This window comes from Chelmon rostratus, chromosome 20 (assembly GCF_017976325.1).
Source record: "Chelmon rostratus isolate fCheRos1 chromosome 20, fCheRos1.pri, whole genome shotgun sequence".
In the NCBI taxonomy this organism is placed as follows: Eukaryota; Metazoa; Chordata; class Actinopteri; order Chaetodontiformes; family Chaetodontidae; genus Chelmon; species Chelmon rostratus.
The window spans coordinates 15,920,876-15,941,967 of record NC_055677.1 but is presented as its reverse complement, the minus strand read 5'-3'; the positions used below and the strand labels follow the sequence as shown (position 1 = coordinate 15,941,967).

The following is a 21,092-nucleotide window of genomic DNA, read 5'->3' as shown; positions in this document are numbered from 1 at the left end:
AAGCATGGACCGGATGGATGGTCTGAGGAGGAATTTGTGTCATTCTGCAGATTATCTAACTTGTGTGGGAGGCGGTCACACGGTCAACCTATTTCTTATTTCCATCTATCCAATACATTTTTCATTGACTATGTGACCAAAGCGAGCAATTCAGCGATCATCCAAACTCAACCAGTAAGGTTCCTTCACTGGTTCTTTTCAGTTGGCTTTTTTTTCCCCACCAGTAGACTGTTTGAGCTCATGGGGGGATCTAAATCAGAGCAAAGAGACTTTCAAAGCAGTATCTCATTACAACAAGCATTCCTATGGGAAAATTAATGGGCAGGGGAAAGCGAATACGAGATCTGCAATTGAGTGCTACATTTCTATTAATGGACTGTAGTAGCTGTGAATCTTTGTGTGCCAGCTTTAAGTAGACTAGAAGATTAATACTAGCCTCGCCATTCCTTTGGTACAATAAGTAGCACATTTATTACCCACCGAAAATGGCACATGAAGCTGGTAGATATGCTTCGAAACTTGACAGAACCGAATAGTGTGATGTCTGATTCAGTTCGAACACATATCCAACCTGTGACAGAAGTGGTAGGAGCTGTTTGGCTATAATGGGACAAACGTTAAAATGGGTGGGAACCAGTGGTGCTCAGGGTCACTGCCTCCTCTTCAAGTAGTTACGAGTACTGCCGCAGAGACCTGAGGCGCAAGTCCAGGCTCGGAGGTGTGCTCACAGCAGCACAGTTGGCTGCTTCTCTTCAGTTTACCCTGGATCCTAAACCTGGACATTTAGTCATTGCTCTGCGTGAACCAAACGAAAGCAGAGGCAGTGTTAAAATGGGCAGCAGCTTAAACCAACAGATCTGATGTCCTACTGCGTGAATTTGCACCACCACTGGGGCTGTCCCCCTGATCTTCACTCCTACTGCCCACAAATCTCTCACAAACAGCCACACGCTCGCCAGCTCTCTGTACCTGTGCGGCAGGGCTGTGCACGATCCCACCTGCTGCCCTCGCGGTCTGTCTATGTTCTGTGTGCGTTCGTTTGACCCAAATAACACAATACTGGCAAGAGTGAAGGAAATCTAAATTCAGCCTGAAAATATGTCCTTTCTCTCCTGCGCCGTCTCAGTCACGCTCCGACAGATGACATTTGCGGAGACAGAAAAAGAGAGGGCAGGCTGGTTTTTGCGGGCTCGGGATGATGAGAGGAGAATAGCGAGGGATGATGAATAAATGAATTATACATCTGTGCTGTCATTCCTCTCTTCCTGCTCCACCTCCCTCTCTTCCTGTGTCAGCCGGAGTTGGTCCTGTGAGGCGGTCTGATCTTAGTTTGGATTGTCAGGTGTGGTCGACAGCAAAGTGACATGCTGACGCCCGCTCCTCGGTGACACATGAAGCAGCTCTTCCCTTAAATGGGGTTGACAACCCAAATAAGAATTGTTTACATGCAAACAAGTGCCAGCAGGTCTGCTGTTGCTGTTAAGTGATATTACAAATATTGAAGGGTGCTTGAAGTAGCATCTGCTCCAAGGCGGAACTTGTTTCCTCCCTACTCTTCCACTTCCAGACATATAATCATAATGTCCAACTCAGGACAAAAGCTTTCCATTTTAAATAGCAGAAGAGATCAGATCATTTGAAGAAATTTCTGATGCAATTTACAGGAATTTAATTTTCCTGAAGGATCTCTAGAGGTAAACAACCTTCAGTGGTTGTAATGTATGATCGTCAACAGAACAAAAGAAACAGTGCCCTCTCATGCATGTAACATTTATTGGACTCCACCCGCACTGCATCTCCTCCCTCCTGTCTCCCTTCAAATGGCAAGATGTTCTCACCTTAATTGTAAATGCACTCTTCAGCATGCAAATAACTATGACCCCCCCCCCCCAACCTCCTTTTCCCACTCCCCTCCGATTTTCAATTAAGATCCAGACAGAGATAGAGGATCTCAAAGGGAGCACACTATAGTGGTCTAGGTTCTGCCACCGCTCCAGACATATAGGAGGAGGGGGGTTATTGAGTGGCCATGACCCCGGAGCACCCTCACCTCACTGGGGTATCACACATCTTAGCCAGGCTTCGTCTTTCCAATTGTAGCACGTCCGGATCCCACCCAGTAGAGGTGGAGGTGTCCTTGATTAGGGGAGTCATTGAAATGAAGGATTGAAACTGACTGTGTGTGTGAGAGAGTAATGAATGTTGAGTCTTTATCTGGTGGTAAAGGAGTGTTTTGGGCTGAGGTTTAGAGATGTATGAATATTAATACGTGGATGTATTTCCCAGTATTACTAAAAGGATGTCCCCTAGCAATATAACTGCACCCTGATGAAGATGATTGCAAATATAACTTTAATTGGATAATCATTGGATTAAAGGGTATGCTGTTAGAATGGCCCTACATGTCTCGTGGCAATATTCTAATACTTCTCCATCTGTTTCTCCTTTGTTCCCCTGTGAACTGCAGCTCACTCAGTCCAGACACAGACCCTGATGCCTCGTTCCAGAGGGAGGGCTTCGGCCGCCAGAGTATGTCAGAGAAACGCACCAAACAGTATGAGAATGCTTCTCAGCTGGAGATCGTCAAGACGCGCAAGTCCAAGAGCATGGATCTAGGTAAAGGCAATGTTATGCTTAACACACGTTACACATGCATGGGGTCAAGAGTGTGTGAATAAAGGAAAGCTTTGACATTTTGGGTAATGGGCTTATTTGCTTTCTTACAGCACAATTGCTGTTTTGCAAATTGGACTGTTTATTGGCCAGGCCCTGCAACTTCCTGGTTTTGGTATGGATTAAACAAACAAGATACAACACGTTAATTAGTGAGCTTTAGAGGTGTTAAGTTAGCCGACTGCTGATCGTAGCACCATATTTAGCATACAGACATGAGAGTTGTATGAATCTCCTCATCCAACTTTTGGACAGAAAGCAAATAAGCCTATTTCTCAAATGTGTTACGATAGCTTTGTACTTAAAAAAGTGTTTGCTGAAACAGTGCGGTAAGATAATCTAAATTGCTTATATGGAGAGAAAATGAGAAGTAAATGAAATGTTGGTGGAAAAGTGCATGCACTATATGGCAGGTACATTAGGTCAAAGCTGAATCAAAAAGTTGGCCTGTACAGCGTGATGATTCAGTTATGTCCAGCTCGTCTCAGGGTTTGTTTACAGTAGAATTTGACCATTTGTGTTCTTGTCCCTGTTGGACGCTCCAAAGTGCTGATGGACTGGATCTCATCGTAACCTGTGACTCCTCAAGCACTTAGTGTCACCTTTTCCGCCTGTCTCAGTAACATACACACACACACAGACACACACACACACACACACACACACACACACACACACACACACACACACAGTCTTTTCAGTCCTGTCCAGCCAACACCTCTCCTCTTTTTGGCTTCCATCTCCCCTGGCCCTCTGTCCAGTGGTGCATTTGTAAAGCACAAGAAGCAAGAGCACAATGGCCTCTTTAGTGACTGCCTTGTGATGGGAGGGCTGGCGAGATCCATGCATGCGCGTACACACATATGTACAAGTGCACGCTCACACACACACTGCATCCTTTGAAGAAGACGGTGCGAGTTCAGAGCCTCTCCCACTGAGGCTGAGGCAGACGCTGCCTTCTCTCGGATCACTGGCTAATCATAACAGATAACAGCAAACTCTGTTCCACATGGAGCCCAGAGACCTGTAGAAATCTTCGACTCTCCCACAGACTAGTGTAGGTCCGGGCCACTGCACTCAGCTCTGTGGGGTCCACCTTCCCTGTAGTCCCCTTTGTCCACCCTCAAAACTTTTCTACAAAGTGAACCCAGACAACACAAACTTTCAGCACAAAGTGCTGCTTAGGAGAAAGATAATAGTTACCCATTGGATAGGTTTCACTGAGCAATTAGTTGAGCATAAAAGTCTTTTCCATTATGTTCTTAGTGTCGAATAAAAATATAATTGGCTATAACTGAGGACAGGAAGTGAATAGAGTGGACAGGATGCTGAGATAGCTCCTTGATGGCGTTCTCATCATTGCAAATGCACATTTTATCAATGAGTTTAATCAAAAAAAGCTTTTTAATTGTCCCAGAGTGGTGTCAGCATTTATATGTGAATTTGTTCTATATGACACCAGTTAATCTGTGTAAAACAATGCCTCACTTGAGTTAACCAGTGTTACTGATGTTTTACAAATCTCTATTATTGCTCTGTTATGTCTTAGTTCTCAAGATCAGAGTGTTATTAAATGTAATTCAGAGTCCCATTCCCTTCCACTACTTGCACGACCAAATTGACTTTGTGAAATATCCTGCCGACAGAAATCCTTGGCAATAAAAAAATCATAATCCATCAGTGAGAATATCACAGTGTTCAGATGGTGCAGGGAAATAACTAACTTGTTCCTCTCATATAATAATTCTAGTAACTGACACGAGCTCCCGGAGGAGAAATCTTTCAGTCAATACGTGGAACGCGAGCTCTGGAGCCTGTGTTCAAAATGAAAGCTACATATTGTGATTTGGTGCATATCTAACATACGTCACACAAGTTCCATTTATCTCAAAGGCGCACACTTGCTATAGTATGTTGATTATTTTAATGAAATTATTACATCAAAGCCGCACAATGCCAAATGGCTTATGGGTAATGTATAATAGAGTTGAGAATTAAATGAGCCAGAGAACACAGTGCCAGTATTTATTCTTAAGCCTTGTCATTGGCACCCTGTTGGACACTGAAGTTTGTCTTCAGAAGTTAGAAGTGAGCAAACCTCTTTACTTCCCATTAACACATTAATAAAGCTGCTGTGTGCTTTCAAAGCTAGCCTGACTAAACGCTTACCATGCTCAACAATGCTATCCCCTGCAGACTCTCATTTTATTCTGTCACTAGGTATTTTTGTCCCTCCTTTTAATCGTGTTCCAGGTGCTCCCAAATCACATCAGCAGATGGATTTCACGACTTTGAAGCCCATCATTGTTGAAATATGCTAAACTGGTCAGACACCACACGGTTCAATCCCATTTAGATGGGGAACGAGATTGAGTGAAGGAAGAAAAGGGAAGAAAGAGACGTGAGGTGCCATGGCTAATACATGAGCACATTCCAGCCACTTTTCCTTGTAAGACTCATGATTGACAGGCCCTTGCACGGAGTGTAATATGTTCTACTTATATTACTATTCTAAAACTATTCTTCCCTGCACTTTCATTCCATCTCCTTCTGCTTTGCGTGTGCTCAGTAATGTGGTAGAGAAGGTACTAACCACTCACACTTGTTTATGCTCTTTAACAGTAGAAGATGAGATTAACCGCAGCACAAGAGCCGATGGAGGTAAGAAACCACGCCTGGACCAGCTCAGTGTACTGTCACCATTAATTCAGTGGACCATTATGATTGTTCAGCTGGGTCCATGGGTCAACAGTAATGATTGGAAAATCAGTCCCACACTTCCTCCATAACCAGCTCATCACCAACCATTATTAGTTGTGTGATCTTGGCACCTTAAGATGCATATGGAGGAGAGAGTTGTTTGAGGTAATTGCAGCATGATCAAAAGAGGATTTTCATATTGCTAACAGGGAGTTGCATGGTGCTGAACAGAGACTTGGCAACTAATGTGGGAACCTGTGCCATTGTGCTCGTTCTGCGGTGCAAATGATTGAAGAAAACACTCATTTGCACCACGATTTGTGGAGGGCTGGAGAGAACAAGGCAACGGAGTGGCATTTGCAACAGAGAGACATTCATTGCCAGTTGGCCGTGTCGGCTCGCTGCAATTGATCCATCAGGCTGTTTTGAGCTCTGGTTGGGGCATTGACTCCATCAAATTAACACAGAAGGAGCTGATGACTGGGTCACAAGGGGATAGTGTTGTGTGATTTCTGAGATCACTAATTTGAAACTGACATGCCTCTTGCCTGTTGTGTTCAGGGATATTTGAAAAAACAATCATATTCGTGTATCATCACACATCAGGCATGCAACGTTACATTTATGCAGACATAAAAACAGCTTTTTGTGTATCTCAAGGAGTCCTAAACACACTGCATTAAAAGTGTTAAAAAAAAACAAATGTTAAGAGACAAGTGGAGCCTCGTCACTGATAGGCCAGCTGTGGTGGATGAGAGACTGCCACTTACAGCTCACCATGATTGTGAGTTTCTGTTCCAGCCAAGTCAGTTGCTGATCCACTGGATTGCCAGGCTGGCCATGAGAGTTGCCAGCCTCTGCATATTGATAGATTAGCCAGTCGAGTGAGTAGGCTGACTTGGAGAGAGATAAACAGGTATAAAAATATCATTTTCTCGGGTTGATAAAGCCACACAATTACGCGATATTACCCACCATCACTGATTGAGATGTTAACCAGTGCAGTTAATGATGATTCCTTTGTGACACATGTTCCGCGTATGGAGGACGTCCTCTGTCGGGCTAATGGTCCACAACTGGCAGAGACATAGGAGCCCGACCGACCCAGGGACGCCTCGCTTCTACTGGGACACCTGAACGTGGCCTTCCCCCGACCACCTTGGAGGCTATTTTTAACATAATTACCCTTTTACCGCCCTGCTTAAAGCCCTGGCTCTCTGAATAAATTATGTGTAATGGAGCTCCTGTCTGTACACAGATCTTTACATGCAAGGGCCCGTGGTGAATAATGGCTGGGGAGCATGGTTTTAGCTGCTCTAATTATACTATTGGCTCCTGTTCCTGTAATAACCGCTGCTGATTTATTCATGGAGTTTGCCATACCTCCCCTTTAACGTTTAATGGCAATGGATATTCTGCAATTAACTGTCCTTGCCCTTAATCTGGCTAAGGCGCACAGCATGTTGACCATTTTTGTCTTTGGCCATGATGAAATTTCAGGTGCACTTTCCCCCTATTTGGTTTGATTGTCTTTCTTTTTGTGTTTTTCATTTTGATGATTTTCATTTCTCCTCCAGACGTGTGGGGAGTGACAAACTCATGTCTGTATGCAATGGGGGAATATGTATTTTCATCCCTCTGAATAAGGGGGAGATGAGGAGCAGAGCACCGAGGCTTCTGTTGTGTGATAGGAATCACATAATAGACTGGCATACAGAGAGCTGTCCGTCAAACTCTCCCAGGAGAGCCGGGGCTGCTTCTGAAGAAAACAAAGGCAGGTTGGAGGCGGCCGGGGTCTATGGGCAAACTCTCTCTCTTTGCCTCGCTCTCCCCTTCTCTTTGTCTCTCTGCTCCTCTCAGTCATTCACCACGCTGACTAGAAACAATGGCGAAGGGGATCGTGGTGTGGAATACCGAGCGGGAGGATTATTCCCTGTTTCCGAGTACAGCAGATGTCATTTGTGTTCCCTTGAACTGTTGCATCCTGCGCGGCTCTAACTTGCAATCCCATTGTGTCAAACATGCACCCAGGCTTCTGCGTGTCTGCTGTTGGCAGGCTTTACGCACAGGCTTTAAAAAAAACAAATTTACATGCCATTTGTTCTGGGTTGACTGAGTTTTATCCACAAAGTATGAAACATTACAGCATTTTCCAGCTACGCCGTATCTGCACCTTTGTTTCCTTATAATGTATTTTTTCTTTAGACCGTCCTCTCTTGTCCTTCCCATGATGAGATTACTCCTTCTGAACGAATGAATTACATGATTGTTACTTGCATTCTCTCGGTCTTGGAAGGTTGTTCATGTTTTCCTGGCATTAAAATTTGTCATAGTAATCAGAAATGGCCTACCTCTTCTGAGGAGCTAAGCAGTAAAATGAATCTTCTGTTCCACTAATCAGAGAGCTTTTGACCCCCAAGACATTAGAAGCACACAGTAAAGTTTTATTTTACTGTCCAATGCAGCCTGAAGGCTAAATGGGATGGAGCATTATAGGATTGGTGTTCATTTATTTGGCGTGGTACTTTCAGGATCGAGTCCAGGTCCTCTTGGGATTGGACACTTTTATTAACATTGACGAAAAGGAAGGGAAAACGGTGAGTTAAAGACATAACAGTACGTTTACCACTCTGGAAATCCAACACCACTGGCTAAGAGCTGACCTTTTAGCCTGCATCTGACTTCGCTGACACCAGATCTATAGCCGCCACGGGTGATAGAGAAGCACTCCCACTCTCAGTAAGGGCGCATTGGTAGCAAGCGCAGCAGAAAGAGGGGTGCCCTCTTGTGACCCGAAAGATCCTAAAAGTAGCATGAAAACTTTTGGTTTCTTTAAAATGACAGGATTATTGAAATGAGGAATCAATCAGCATTGCTCTTTCCTGCATCTGTCTCCTGCAAGTAGCTGTCTAGATGCTGTGTGTTTGAACTGTGAAACTCAGATAACTGGCTAATCACCAGTGAGCTGCAGCACGTTTGCTTGGTTAAGGGATCAAGAAGAAAAGAGCAACAAAAGCGAGAAGCTGCCACTGCTAAAAATCATGATAACACTAGCAGCATATGTGCATTTCCGCACAGTGCTGCCAGTGAACCCCCTTTTTTCTTAAGCCCTCAACTTATTCATACCCTGCTTTTGCAGCCTTTGTGTATTCAAATCACGCCACGTCTCCTCTCTTCCTGCCGCCATCTCTCATACTCTAAAACAAACCTATTTCAGAGGTAGCGCTCCATACAGCGGTCACAAATTGTTTTCGTTCAGTGATGGGGGTTTATTTTCTTTGCCTAATCTGTGTTTGGCTGTGCAGCCCTCCATCTAAAGATGCACTGTGATCACCCAGCAGCAGTGGCTCATGCCTCATTTAGGCCACTTTAAACATGTCGAGGATCTTGTTGATACTAGCTGACTTAGAAGTGTGTGTGTCACATGAGTTTAGATTATTGTGCTTTTTGGGGAGTCCCTGCATGGGGCACACAAACACACAGACAAACACATTTGCACATGTGTGTTCTATTCAGTGGGGGTAGAGGCTCAGACCTTATAGCAACATTTGCTATTGAAAAGCAACAGGGAGAGCTGCAGGAGACGTTTATTTACGCCACATGAAGCCACAGAGGAAACAGCAGCACACACTCACTACACGTGGAGGGTCTATATGGTCTACAGGGACTCATAAAGACACAAAGCCACTCTGTCCAGACTCCATTGACATGTGCTGCAGCCTCAGAGAGTCAGTGAGGCTGCAAAAGTAATTAAATCAACAGTTTGTCCGTTATTACTGATAGTTTCCCCTGCAGAAGTTTACATCTAACAAGGCTTCACCTAAACATATTCAGAAATCCATCTCGTTACGTTTGACAGCAGCTTGGTGCAAGCTGAATCAAGGCAGAATAAAGGGGACAGAAAATCAACCAGGCTGCTTGTTTACCAACTGGCGGGTAAGGTAAGAGCTCCGGGGAACTGACGGACGCTCCCTGACAAAATGAAATACCAATACCTGAGTCACGCTCCACTTACATACCCTAAACAATCCCCTGGCAAGCATTGGAAAAATAATTACGGCTGTCCGGGGCCCTGGTTCCAGTGTTGAAGAGGTCGACTCTTCACAATTTACTTTGCGTTCAACACAGCTGGTCTATCAGCCTGTCTATCAGTGCTGTGAATGTTCTTTTGAGTAGACACTTAATCTAAGTGTGATATATATGAGCTCCTCTAATCATGTGCACAATCTACATGCTAAATGTGTATACTTTGCATAATGGTTATGCTTTGTGCAGCATTTATCAGCGAAGTAAATAAAGTGGGTGGCACTCGTCTTGTTCATGCCATGCTCATACTAACGTGCGTCATGTGTCGCAGTGTGCAGTGCTGATGATGCCAGTGTATTAGACAGGTTTGTCCTGCAGGGGGCCTGTGTCGATAAATGTTTTAGTACCACCAGGCTAATCAACATAAGAGCGACAACAGAGCAGGTTGCTTGTTGTTTTTCAGTGGTTCTGCCTTCATGTTGTGCTATTACCTGCTATCTAAAATCTACCCATGTGAAGGCCTTAGACATGCAGCAGAAGATTACAGCTGTGAGATGCTGTTTGTGCTCAGATGAATGAGGGAAAGCGAGAGAATGGTGTGATAAATGCATGGACTTTCAGAATTTGTTTAGTCTATACGCCTTTCCTTCTTCTTCCTCTTCTCTGCTTTAACCAGCGTCTCTCAGAGAAACTGAGTAAAAGAGAAAGCAGAGAGGACCACCTATGGAAATATTCTTAGGTTTAAAGTCCAGACATTTTTTGGAATTTATTATACTTTAGTAGAACACCATAATCACGCTGGTACTGTGGTACATTGTTGTCTTTGATAGTGGCCCATTTATATGCATTACGTTTCAGCCAAATAATTTAACTCTGCAGACACAGGGACAAAGGTTGAATCATAATTCCCAAAAGGAAAATGTCTCAGTGAAGATATAATACTCCGTTCTCATTTCACACACTTCATTGGCCAGGCAATGGCATCATTTGTTTTTCGTGTTAATTGCCAGACTCACACCTTCTCTTTGCCTGCCAAGTACGGCACATAACATCATCCTATATGAATCTAGCACAACGTGAATGATTCATCGGCATGCAATGAGCTCCGTGATGATGGTTTTAGGTCGTCTTTGTGGCGAGAGAGTCACACGCCATTAATCCGCTGGCCTCAGTGACACCATTTCCTCTTTCTGTAGGTTCTGCAGAACAAGAGGTCGGACCCTCCCTCGGCTTGAAAAAGTCCAGCTCCCTTGAAAGCCTCCAGACGGCCGTTGCCGGGGCAACTCTGAACGGTGAGATCAACGTAAACAGGCCACGCTCACGGATCGTCAGGGGCCGCGGCTGCAACGAGAGCTTCCGAGCTGCAATTGACAAATCGTACGAGAAACCCGGCGCCACAACGGCAGAAGAAGAGAACAGCATGGATACGCGTGAGTGTTTTTAATTTTGTAAGACTGTTTATTCAAGAGTATTAATCTGGAGTAATGAGCCCAAAAGTGTGTCATCATTGAATGAACAATAGAAGATAAGACAAAGAAATTCAGTCAGTGTAATATAGGCCAACTCAACACCAAAGCCTTTTCAGAATGGCAGGATTCACCTCCAAGTAAACTAGGTTAGGAATCCCCACTTGCTAGAGAGCTGTGTGTGCCACAATGCACATCTGCAATAAGTGTCTAGGTTACACACTCATTAATATTCACACAGTTCATGTTGAGTGGTATTGTTAGAGACTGTGGCAACATGTTTCCCAGGAGCTTACAAACTCTTAAAGTGCATTGCCATGTTTTCCAACACAGTGCATGCAAAGAAAAATTTATGCTGTTCTGTTTACCCACATACGTCAGGGGTCCTATTGTATCCATTTTGCACCTAATACATGTGTGTAATTGCATTTATTATGATAATAAATGAACAGCCCAGTCCCTGGAATAAAATGTCGACCTGAAACATTTCTACAATAGGTATCATAGAGATGTAGTTCAGATTACCAGTACAGGTATATGAGCCAAATTCCTCATATCAGGAGGATGAGGGCATGGTGGTTCCGTATTGGCTCGGGAAGGAAGGCGGGGCCAAGCAGCAGGCCAGTGTTCAAGCCATATTTCTCACAACAAAACAGGATATTTTTAATGGGAGGTTGGAACAAGCCGCGTTTGTAGCGAAAAACCTGTGTATTTTAAAACAAAACATCTTTTCCTAATCCTAACCTAACCAAGTGGTTTTTGTGCCTAAACATAAAATCAGAAAATGTGAGACGTAAAAGAACATGAAGTTTCAAGTTTCAACATATCCTCTGTAAAGTAATGTAAAGTTACCACAGATCCATGGTTTGCAGAAATGCACAATGCCAACATTTCTCCTGGCGACTGGGTTGAAATGAAGTCCCACTCTTTGCCTTGGACTGTGCCAGTTAGTTTTGGCACACAACAACATGCAACTTTGCCAGGTTTCCTCACATTTGTTTTCCTGCGTACCTGACTGAGACAGAAACCACAATTAGCTGACTTTATTCTAAACTGCTGCCTGAAGACAGCGTTTGAAAGGGAAGACATGCCACCTTCCGTTTGAGTGAATATATCCATTCATACTTTGGGTTTGATGACAAAAAGACACGCGTTGTATATAGAGAGACAGCCGTCTTATGTTTTCCGACAGGTAATAACCCTGCAACACCACAAGAGTAATCACCAGATATAAATTTCCATTCACCATTAAAGAGCCGGGAGACATTTGAAAAAGAGGGAATTATTTGCCTGAAACGCTTTGTTCTCATAAGCTCTGTCGGCAAGCCACTAAATACAGTCTTATCTCGGCAAAGAAAAATGGGGAAAGCAACCGATTTCTCCTGCCGCGGTATATTGCATTCTCCCCCATGATATTCAAATAACTCTGTTTTTCAATTTAGATAAAAGCAGCCGGTCTGTGCTCGTCACTGAGGTTAATAGTCAAAGTTGACAGATAAGCCGCTGCCTTCCTCTGCTCCCAGACTTTTATTTACATAAAATAAGAATGTGGCATCACCCAAAGAAAATGTGTCCCCACAAGATATCCTGCTGGGCAATATGTGCTTCCCCTTGTGCTACTTTGTGTTGCATCGTTTGCGGAAATAAAAGGGAAAAAGCAAAATCTGCTCTGCTGAGCAAAAATCCCTTCTTTTATGTGTTGGAATGAGACCAGCAATTTTACTTGTCTGTCATAACCTCCACTGACAGGCCAGTTTAAATGTCCTTGATTATTAAAGCAGGAAAGTTTAATGGTAGAGTTTCTAACTAAAGTGACAAAATGTTTCCTGTGGTTGCCTGCCTCTGCAAATTATCTTGTAGTCACCTGACACTTTCATCAAGGCTTCTGCTGTCATTTGAGATTGTCAGCCGAGTCTTTTTCTTTTCAATTTCACTAAATTGCTGTGGATGGCCTCACCTTTTGATGTCTAGTGTTATTGCCTTTGGATAGGAGATAGCTTGTATTTCTGTCTTGCTTTTTTTTGAAAGACTCAAATTAAATGGAAGATGACAAAAATTGCATTGATTTATAAACATGACGTGTCTTCTTGTGTATGGCCTTCCTTCAAACTCAACATAAGGCCCTTGTAAGAATAGATGTAAAGGACCTGGCTGCAAATGAATGCTTGCATGTGCACACACAAAGCACACGTGGCCGCTGCCCTCTGGGAGGCTCTGGATTACAATGTTTAGCATGTTGTCTGCAGCTTGGCATCATTAAACAGTAGCGACATTAGCACTCTGCTAATCTCAGTCATTTGAATAGCCAGATACTGCTCACAGCTGCTATTTGCTGCCGTTGCTCTTAAGTGGATGATAAGCAGGCAGCAGATTGAGTGATAAAACTGATACCCATCCAGACCCTGCTCCCAAATTTGTGGAGGTGGAGGAAAGGAAGGGAGGGGCTGCGTGCAGCAGTGAATTGTGTAACTGAGCAGGTTTAAACTAGCGGCTTGCTCTCTATCCCTGCCGTATAGTGCCTCATGTTGAGATTCCAATTCAGTAATTTCCTCCGAGATGGCAGCTGAAAGAAATAGCTGATAGCTGCGCAGATCACAAGAGAAAACAAACCCCGCTGTTCCTTGAAATGTGAATCCAGCCGCTCCACCCCTCTGTAGTCTGTCTCATCGCGTATGCCACAAATTCATCATGGTCTCCCCTCCCTCTTCTTTCCTCACGATAAGCGCCTTTCTCTCCTCCATCAAAGGCGGAACTTAAAGGACGACACGCAAGACTGTAGTAATTTGTAATCTGAAGGACATCTACCTCACGCCTCAGAGCCAGAGATACAGTGTATACAGGAGCTATGCCGATTGCGAAGTGCACCACGTTCGCAATTAGGATCCCTTGGAGCCTTTTTCAGCATTATTTAAATGTATAATTACTGACAGATTAATTACATTCTGCACATCAGTTCTGATTAGATGTGATGGAAACTTTGAGGTTAATCAACCCTACATCACCTAAGGAGTTTGGTTTCAATTTGATGTCTGAGTTGAAATTAGTTCAGACTCAAATTAAGAACCAGATTCATATGGCTACCATCACAGCTTGCGCTTTTTGGTCACATCATTTCTATATGAACTGCGGCAGAAATGGGGGGAAAAACATGGCCGTTCTCTTGTGAGCTGTGTGAAATGTACACATTTGAAATAACTTCAGGCTTTCAGCTAAGTGAAAATATGTTCAACAGAACACTATTCTCAAAGGGTGTACAATGTAAATATATTCTGCTCTAATGAGGCGGATGAATTCAGTGTGTTTTGTTCAAAGCTGCCATACCTTGTGGGACACAGCTTTTCTTTTAATTGTTCATCTGATGTTACCAGAAGGAAGAAGTGAGGCTTTGTACTGCAACTTTGTGTTGCTTCTGTGATCCGTGGGGAGTCAAGTGGAAGTCAAAGTTTTTGTCTGCCTTTTATTGACGTGCATTTAATTCCTCTCTCTATCTCTGTTTGTCTGAGTGTGCCGTTCTCTCTCCTTCCCAGTATCTATATTTAACATCCTCTCCATCCCCTTTATCTCTTCACCCCAGTGGACGAGGACACAGAGGGAAGTTCCAGATCAGGTCGTGAGTCGATGTCCACCAGCGGCGACCTCATTGTGGGCCCCGGGCTGAACGGCAACCTGTCCAAAGATGACAGACAGAAAGACCGGGACAAGGTTGGGGGGAAGGAAAAGAAGAAACCCGAAAGGGATAAAGAGAGGGAGAAGGACAAGGACAAGAACAAAGCCAAGAAAGGCGTGCTGAAGGGCCTGGGCGAGATGTTCAGGTAGGAACGAGACAGCGCTCATCTCCAAATCCCAAACAACCTCCCCCGTTTGCCCCAAGCACCAATCGCTAGCTGCTTTATTTAATTCCACTCAATACATTCACCAATGGATCATACAGAATTGGAATGAATTCTCTGGATGTTGCCAGTGCTAATCAGGGACCTCTCTCCTTGAACCCCGTGAGGTGGAAGGAGTGGATGGAGGGGAGGGCAGGGGGAGATATCGACCTCGAGGGCCTCTGGTACTTTTGAGCCAGATTATTCTTAATAAGGGCAACATGTTTTATTCATAATCCCACGTGCACGTTCCTCCTATCCAAACAGGCTCCACATTTGTTAACCAGTGGACAATGTTCAAGGCTCACATTGGTGCTAATGTGGGAGCTGTGATTTGGGTCTGGGGATAAAAAAAAAAAAAACTCTGGAGATGATAAAATCGACTGCAGGTTGGGTTTGTTGCCTGTGGCTGCTGTTTTGCGTGGCTGTCTCGTCATGCAGCTGCAAGATTTTAGAGAGAGGTGGCGTGATTCTGCTTTCGACACTCTTTTAGATATTCATCAATTTAATAAAATGTTCAGAAGGAAAACATTTTAATGGCAACGGTTTAATTTAGCAATCCTGTCATCTGCTGTAGGTCTTCTGCTCTGCGTTATTACCTCATGTACCCCAGAAAGCTCCAGGTGTCTGGCACATTTTAAGGTGTTTCTGTTTGTCTTTCACTGGAAAATAACCCCACTGCCTGTAAGGACTAAGGCAAACTTCTTTACCCTGAGTAGTCACGATGGACCATACACATCTTACATAGAAAATGGTACGAGACATGGAGAAGAGACTGGATGAAAATAAACATCCTGTAGGTATCCTGTCAGTATCTCTGCCACATTGAAAATTAGTGGGGGAGTCACATTAATTATTTCAATTCCATGCACATTTGAATATGGCATAAATTAACGGTGGAGGCGGTGCGGGCCGTTATCGTGCCGTAAGTTGTTTTCATGTGGATTAGTTTAATGGGATTAGTTAGCGTATCGCGGCGCACGGCTCGGTAATGAACAATAAAGACGACAAGTGTGTTTCGAGGTCACAATTGAGGAATGCAGGGAGCTTGCTTATCTTCCATTATTTTCGCTCTTGTGTTTTTTCTTTCACTTCCTTTTTTTTTTTTTTTTATGCGTCATGTGGTGTAAATGCATAACGACTCGTGCAGGCTTCCACTCTGCCACTCTGTCGCACACCAGGCAAGAGCACATATGTGGAGACGCACACATGCTAGCAGAGAAGTGCGCTGGATCAGTAAACGAAAGACAGAAATTTGAGCCGCAGGTTTGACACGGTGACATGCGGTCGGCGCCGTTGGCAAACCTTGAGTGGCTGTGTGCTCAGCCCGATAGGTGGCTGCTGGGTGAGTTTTAGCTGCGGGCCCTCGGCATGCCCTCCCCGGCCTCATCATCGTTCTTCATTATCTTTGAGTGCCACTGCCACTTAAGAGCTGGCACGCGGTAGGCCTCGCTGACACCCTCCCCCAGTGCATTCAGCGCCAGGCCCTGTGCCTCCTGAATGCAAAGAGGCTGCCCCCTGAACCAGCATGTCTCTCGAGCTTTGTCTTTCCTTCTTCCTACTACTCCTACTCCTTGTTGATACTTCAAACAATTTTCTCCTTAAAACTGTGACAGCTCTCACACCCACACATCTCCACTGTCCCTTTCTATTCTCTCCCCGCTCTCTCAAAATCCACCCAACAGTTTATAAAGTTAGAGATGGCACGGAACTGAGGTGAGAATGAATGCATCCCACTGGATGCAATAACAAACTTTTTTGTACAGAACAAAATGGAGTGATGTGAAATGCCTAGCGGTCAAAAGGGAGGAGAGAGAAAGAAAGCGAAAGATCTGTTGTGTGTCTCACTTTTAGCAATTCTCGCAAAAGTTTTGACAGTGATTTCAGAATAGAGAAGTTTTACTGTGCATGACAAAAGGTTTGGCTGGCAGTTACTCAACACTCTCAGGCTTACGGATCACGGATAGAATTTACATGAGCAAGAGTCACATGCGTCTCACCGTTACATCAAAACATCAAAAAGGCATACTGATTGGGTTAATCCTTTGCAATACTTGTCTTCGTTGTTTTCATTAGCATGAAATGGACGGGCAGGCACACTTTCTGCTGCATTTCTCATACATCTTACACTCACGTTCTCCGTCTAAGGAGATTTCAAGGAGTTTGCAGCACACTGCAATTTGAGCTCATTTGCATGCAGGCCTTTGGACGGCCTGATGAACGTGTAGTGCACGTCCGCTTAATGGACAGCCTGATTGGGAGTGCATTAACATCAGAGCCAGGGGAAAGGAGGATGGCCTAATACAGGGAGAGAGAGGGAGGATAGAGGGAGAGACTGTGAGATAAATACTGTGAGTGCAAGAATGACTGAATGTGTGCGAGCACGTGATGGAAAGAAAATTGACTGCCTAAAGCCCAAAGCAAAGAAACTGCAGTGCAGAGCCCCGGCTCCATGCCTCTCTGGATTCATACTGTACTGCCTATAGGATGGCAGACTGCCTGGTATACAGTCCTGTACCATCCAGTAATGAATAGCTTATAATCTCCTGAATGGATATCAATGTGCATGCATGCATTGGATAAAAAAACAGCCCTAGGCAGCTTGACATCATAGTTATTTCAAGGATGTCTGTTGCATGCATGTATCCCTGTGTCCATGTCTGCATCCAGTGGGATATAGGGGAGTGCAGGGCGATGCATTATCCCCCAGACCATTGTATGTGATTATTCATGTCATTTCGACTGGATAACATGTGATCATTACTTTCTGATCCTATCAGGTTTGTTTAGATGTTGGAAGCTTTGCCCAGGGCTCTGTTAGCATGCTAGCAGACAATGATGTCTAGGCCCGGCCTGCAGGACTCCCTTCAACATGCCTAATGAGGTGTTGTTTATCTGCTCTGTGACTGACTGACCTCCTCCATCCCCATATCCATCTCTCGATGTGTTTACGTGTGTGTGAGATCTTGTTTTGTGTATGCGCATGCAAAAAAAAAACAACCTAACCCTAACCTTACCAATCTTGAGCCATTTATTATTAATTTATCAAGGTTGAGTGTTCAGTTGTTGAAATAAAATCAAAATTCAGATTTTATGGGTTATTAGACTCTTAGATGGACATTTTTATTATAGGGTGTGTATGTATGTGTGCATTAATATTTCTATACCTAAATAACTTTGTGTGTGTGTAAATGAGTTTTTATGAAGAGCGAGAGAAATGAGTCATACTGTAGTACAGTTGCATGAAGGAGACAAGCGAGTGAAGGCTGCAAAAATGGAAGGCAGGCTTGGGATGGGGAATGGGGCCCAGAGAGGTGGGGGTGGGGGCTGGATTGGATAAGGGTGGAAGGAGAGTGGGAGCGTGTGCACTGAAGTGAACTGGGGCACCAAGGGAGAGTGAGAGAGGAGGATGAAAAGGAAAGGGAGAGGGGGAATGAGAAAAGAAGGGAGCTTTTCACAGCGGCAGTCACGGCATCGTGCTACTGTCTGCCTGGAGGGAGGATTGAGGATCTCCGGCCATTTTGTGCATTCTTTGTGCGTGCATGTGTGTGTGTGCGCCCGTTAAACTGTGCATGAGCGAATCAAGGTGCATGTAAATTTGCATGTGCGTGCATGTGTAATGCATTGTGTGTGTGTACATAGATGAAAAGACTGTGTTAATGGGCTCTGGCATCACCCTCACCCTTTCCCCCTGGTGCTTCCTCACCCACATGCACACTTGCCCTTACCCCTACCCCCCAATCTCACCCTCCCCACCAATCTGATAAGTGGCATGCCTCACGCCGAGCCATCAGCCGACACTGGAGCTCAGTGTGACAGCCGCATCCCACCCCGACCCCCTCCTCCTCACCCTCCATCACCCCAGGGACCTCGTCTGCCTTCTCCTCCCTTCAGATCCAGCCCCACTCAAGGCTACATGGAGACAGGGGTGGGGTGTGGAAAGGGAAGTGGTGAGAGCTAGAGTGGAGGGATGCCTTCTATCCTTCAATCTTTATTATTCTTAGGCAGTGTGGAAGCACGCAGGGCGTGATGGTGTGTGGGGGGTTGGCATGAGTGTGTGTGTGTTTGCATGCATGCGTGACTATGTCTAGAATATGGATTCCATGCCACAAAAGCATGATTGCCTTATGTGCAGCATGGGAGTTGGTAGTTAGCGTGTCCCTGCGCCGCTCTCTGTCTTCGCACTATATGATTCTTTCTGCTCGTGTGGGCGTGAACAGCTGATGGCGGGTAAGCCGGTTTGATCATTAGCACACCAACATGATACATGCATTAGCCTGGCTTTTTATACGCACATGGGTGAAAGCGTGACTGATGGATCAACACACAAACTTTCTCTGTATAAGGCGCCCCTCTTCCCCGCCACCTTCCCCAGCACACACACAAAAGCTCACATATGCTTGTAGTATTATGCCACAGTTGATTTGGAGACAGCAATTAGCCGCCTCCACATGTGGGCCCTGACATCTGCTGAATGTAATCTGAGAGAAAATGATAATTGTTCTTCTTTTGCTCTGCCTCACTCATCATAATGTCTGTGCTGAGGTAGTAAAGGCAAGCACAGTGCACAGCGTCAAGCCGGAGCTTGTACGTGAGAATAACTGGCAGCTAGAGTGAAACGAAGAACATGAGTAATGTGGCAAAAGATAATTACATGAAAATACATCATGCAGTGTGATGTCAGAATAAACATCAGCAGGGTGGTCGGTTATTGGGGAAATTGCTTTTCTGCACACCGGGTGGGCAATGATTCAGTCCCTTGAAATGCCCGTGAGTGACAAAGTAACTTCCTGTCAGCTGACCATGACCATTGACCTCCCTGTGGAGCGGCCTAAAACAAAGTGAGCCACAGATTTCCCCTGTCATCTATAAATATTTCAGAGGGAACTCAGTAGTGAACTTTGGGAGCTTTGCCAGGTGCAAAGTCATATCTCAATATCAACTTCAAATGCCTGCACAGCTAAAAGAAATATCATGTCACTGGGGGCACTACACAGAGACAGGGTCAGCTTTTTCAGCTTCTTGGGAAAAGCATCTTTTCTGAACCCCCGGACTTTAAAGGGGTCATTTTTTGCAGGGTGAACTCCAAACTCCCTCACAAAAATGTCCTCTGAGTGTGACATCCCATTACTCTCTTGCCAATCATGTACCAAAGATGCCCAGCAGGGGCCAAACAACAAGCAACACAGTCCCCCACTGAGAAGATTAGCGCCACAGTCACAGAGTGCAGCGGCAGGAGATGAAAACAGTAAAACAACAAAACTCCTCCGTACGGCAGGTTAAGGCACGCACAGCTTTGTGTCTGGTGTCCAGAAATTGGATGTCACTGTAAGTTCTGGCAGGTTGAAGCATTTAGACGTAGGGAGAGGCCGAGTGATAGGATTAAGGAGGGGGAGGAGAGGATGCTCTGCGACTTTAGCCACCATGCAAGAATGAGAGATGGCCGTTTCAGGCGGGGGGGGGGGGGGGGGGGGGGGCTGAGGGGCCCGGCTGTCCGGCCGCACTTCCTCCGCTGTTGGCCACTCGATGCAAATGTGATTGGGCAGCACTGGGCCTCCATCAGACAGCCCTGGAGTAATTAGGTTTAGAATGATCACGCAGTGCTCCAAGATAGACCTTGAAGCATGGGGAGAAGTGGGGACCGGTGGGTGTGTGTGTGTCTGTGTGTGTGTCTGTGAGTGTGTGTGTGAGCGAGAGAGGAGAGGTGGTGTTGCACGATGGAGTTAATTGAATCTGAAATCTTGTCGGCCTGAAATGAGATCCACCGATGTCTCTCATGCTGTGTCTCAGGCAGAGGTCTGCAAACATGACTGAATTCATAAAGTGTGTTATTAAAGAGCTCAAATTAAGTGTAGCAGTGCACCCCTGCATACTCCACCAGGCCTGTGACTACTAATGATCCAACCCCAGTGGAATCACACCCAAAACCATCAGCAGAAACACAAGACTCTTCTCTTCTCTTCTCTTCTCTTCTCTTCTCTTCTCCTCCTTTATCTCCTTCACCACGTTCTCCCCTCTCTCTACACTCCAGCCATACTCCCGAGTCAACTCTCCCTCCCTCCTTTCATCAACCTTGATGTTCCAAAAAGAAACCGCCCGATGTTTCGTAACTTCCTCCCTCTCCGTTTGATATTTGTTTTTCACACTTTGAGACACTTTGATTCCACTTTGATGTTATTTTTTTCGCTCTGGCCCGGATCGCTTTGATCAATCAGAGAAAGGCTGTTCCAAAGCGAGTTGACTCTCAGAGGACAGGCGGATTTGAAAATAATGAGAAAACATTAAGAACATGTACAAGGATCTGAGAAAGGCACAATCCCATTTTGTTGTTCTAAATATTACAAATGCATCACTAATG

At 44.9% G+C, this 21,092-nt stretch overlaps 1 protein-coding gene across 2 annotated transcripts in view; it reads left to right on the top strand.

Moving 5' to 3' along the window:
* LOC121623719 (partitioning defective 3 homolog) overlaps window positions 1-21,092 on the top strand; it is a 323,624-nt gene that overhangs the window by 211,194 nt on the left and 91,338 nt on the right. Inside the window, exons 17-20 of one of the 2 annotated variants that reach the window (XM_041961132.1) lie at window positions 2,468-2,616; window positions 5,296-5,334; window positions 10,596-10,829; window positions 14,440-14,677. In XM_041961132.1, the coding sequence (XP_041817066.1) occupies window positions 2,468-2,616; window positions 5,296-5,334; window positions 10,596-10,829; window positions 14,440-14,677 (660 nt within the window). The remainder of the gene's footprint in view (window positions 1-2,467; window positions 2,617-5,295; window positions 5,335-10,595; window positions 10,830-14,439; window positions 14,678-21,092) is intronic. The other variant, XM_041961133.1, reaches the window with a different exon arrangement.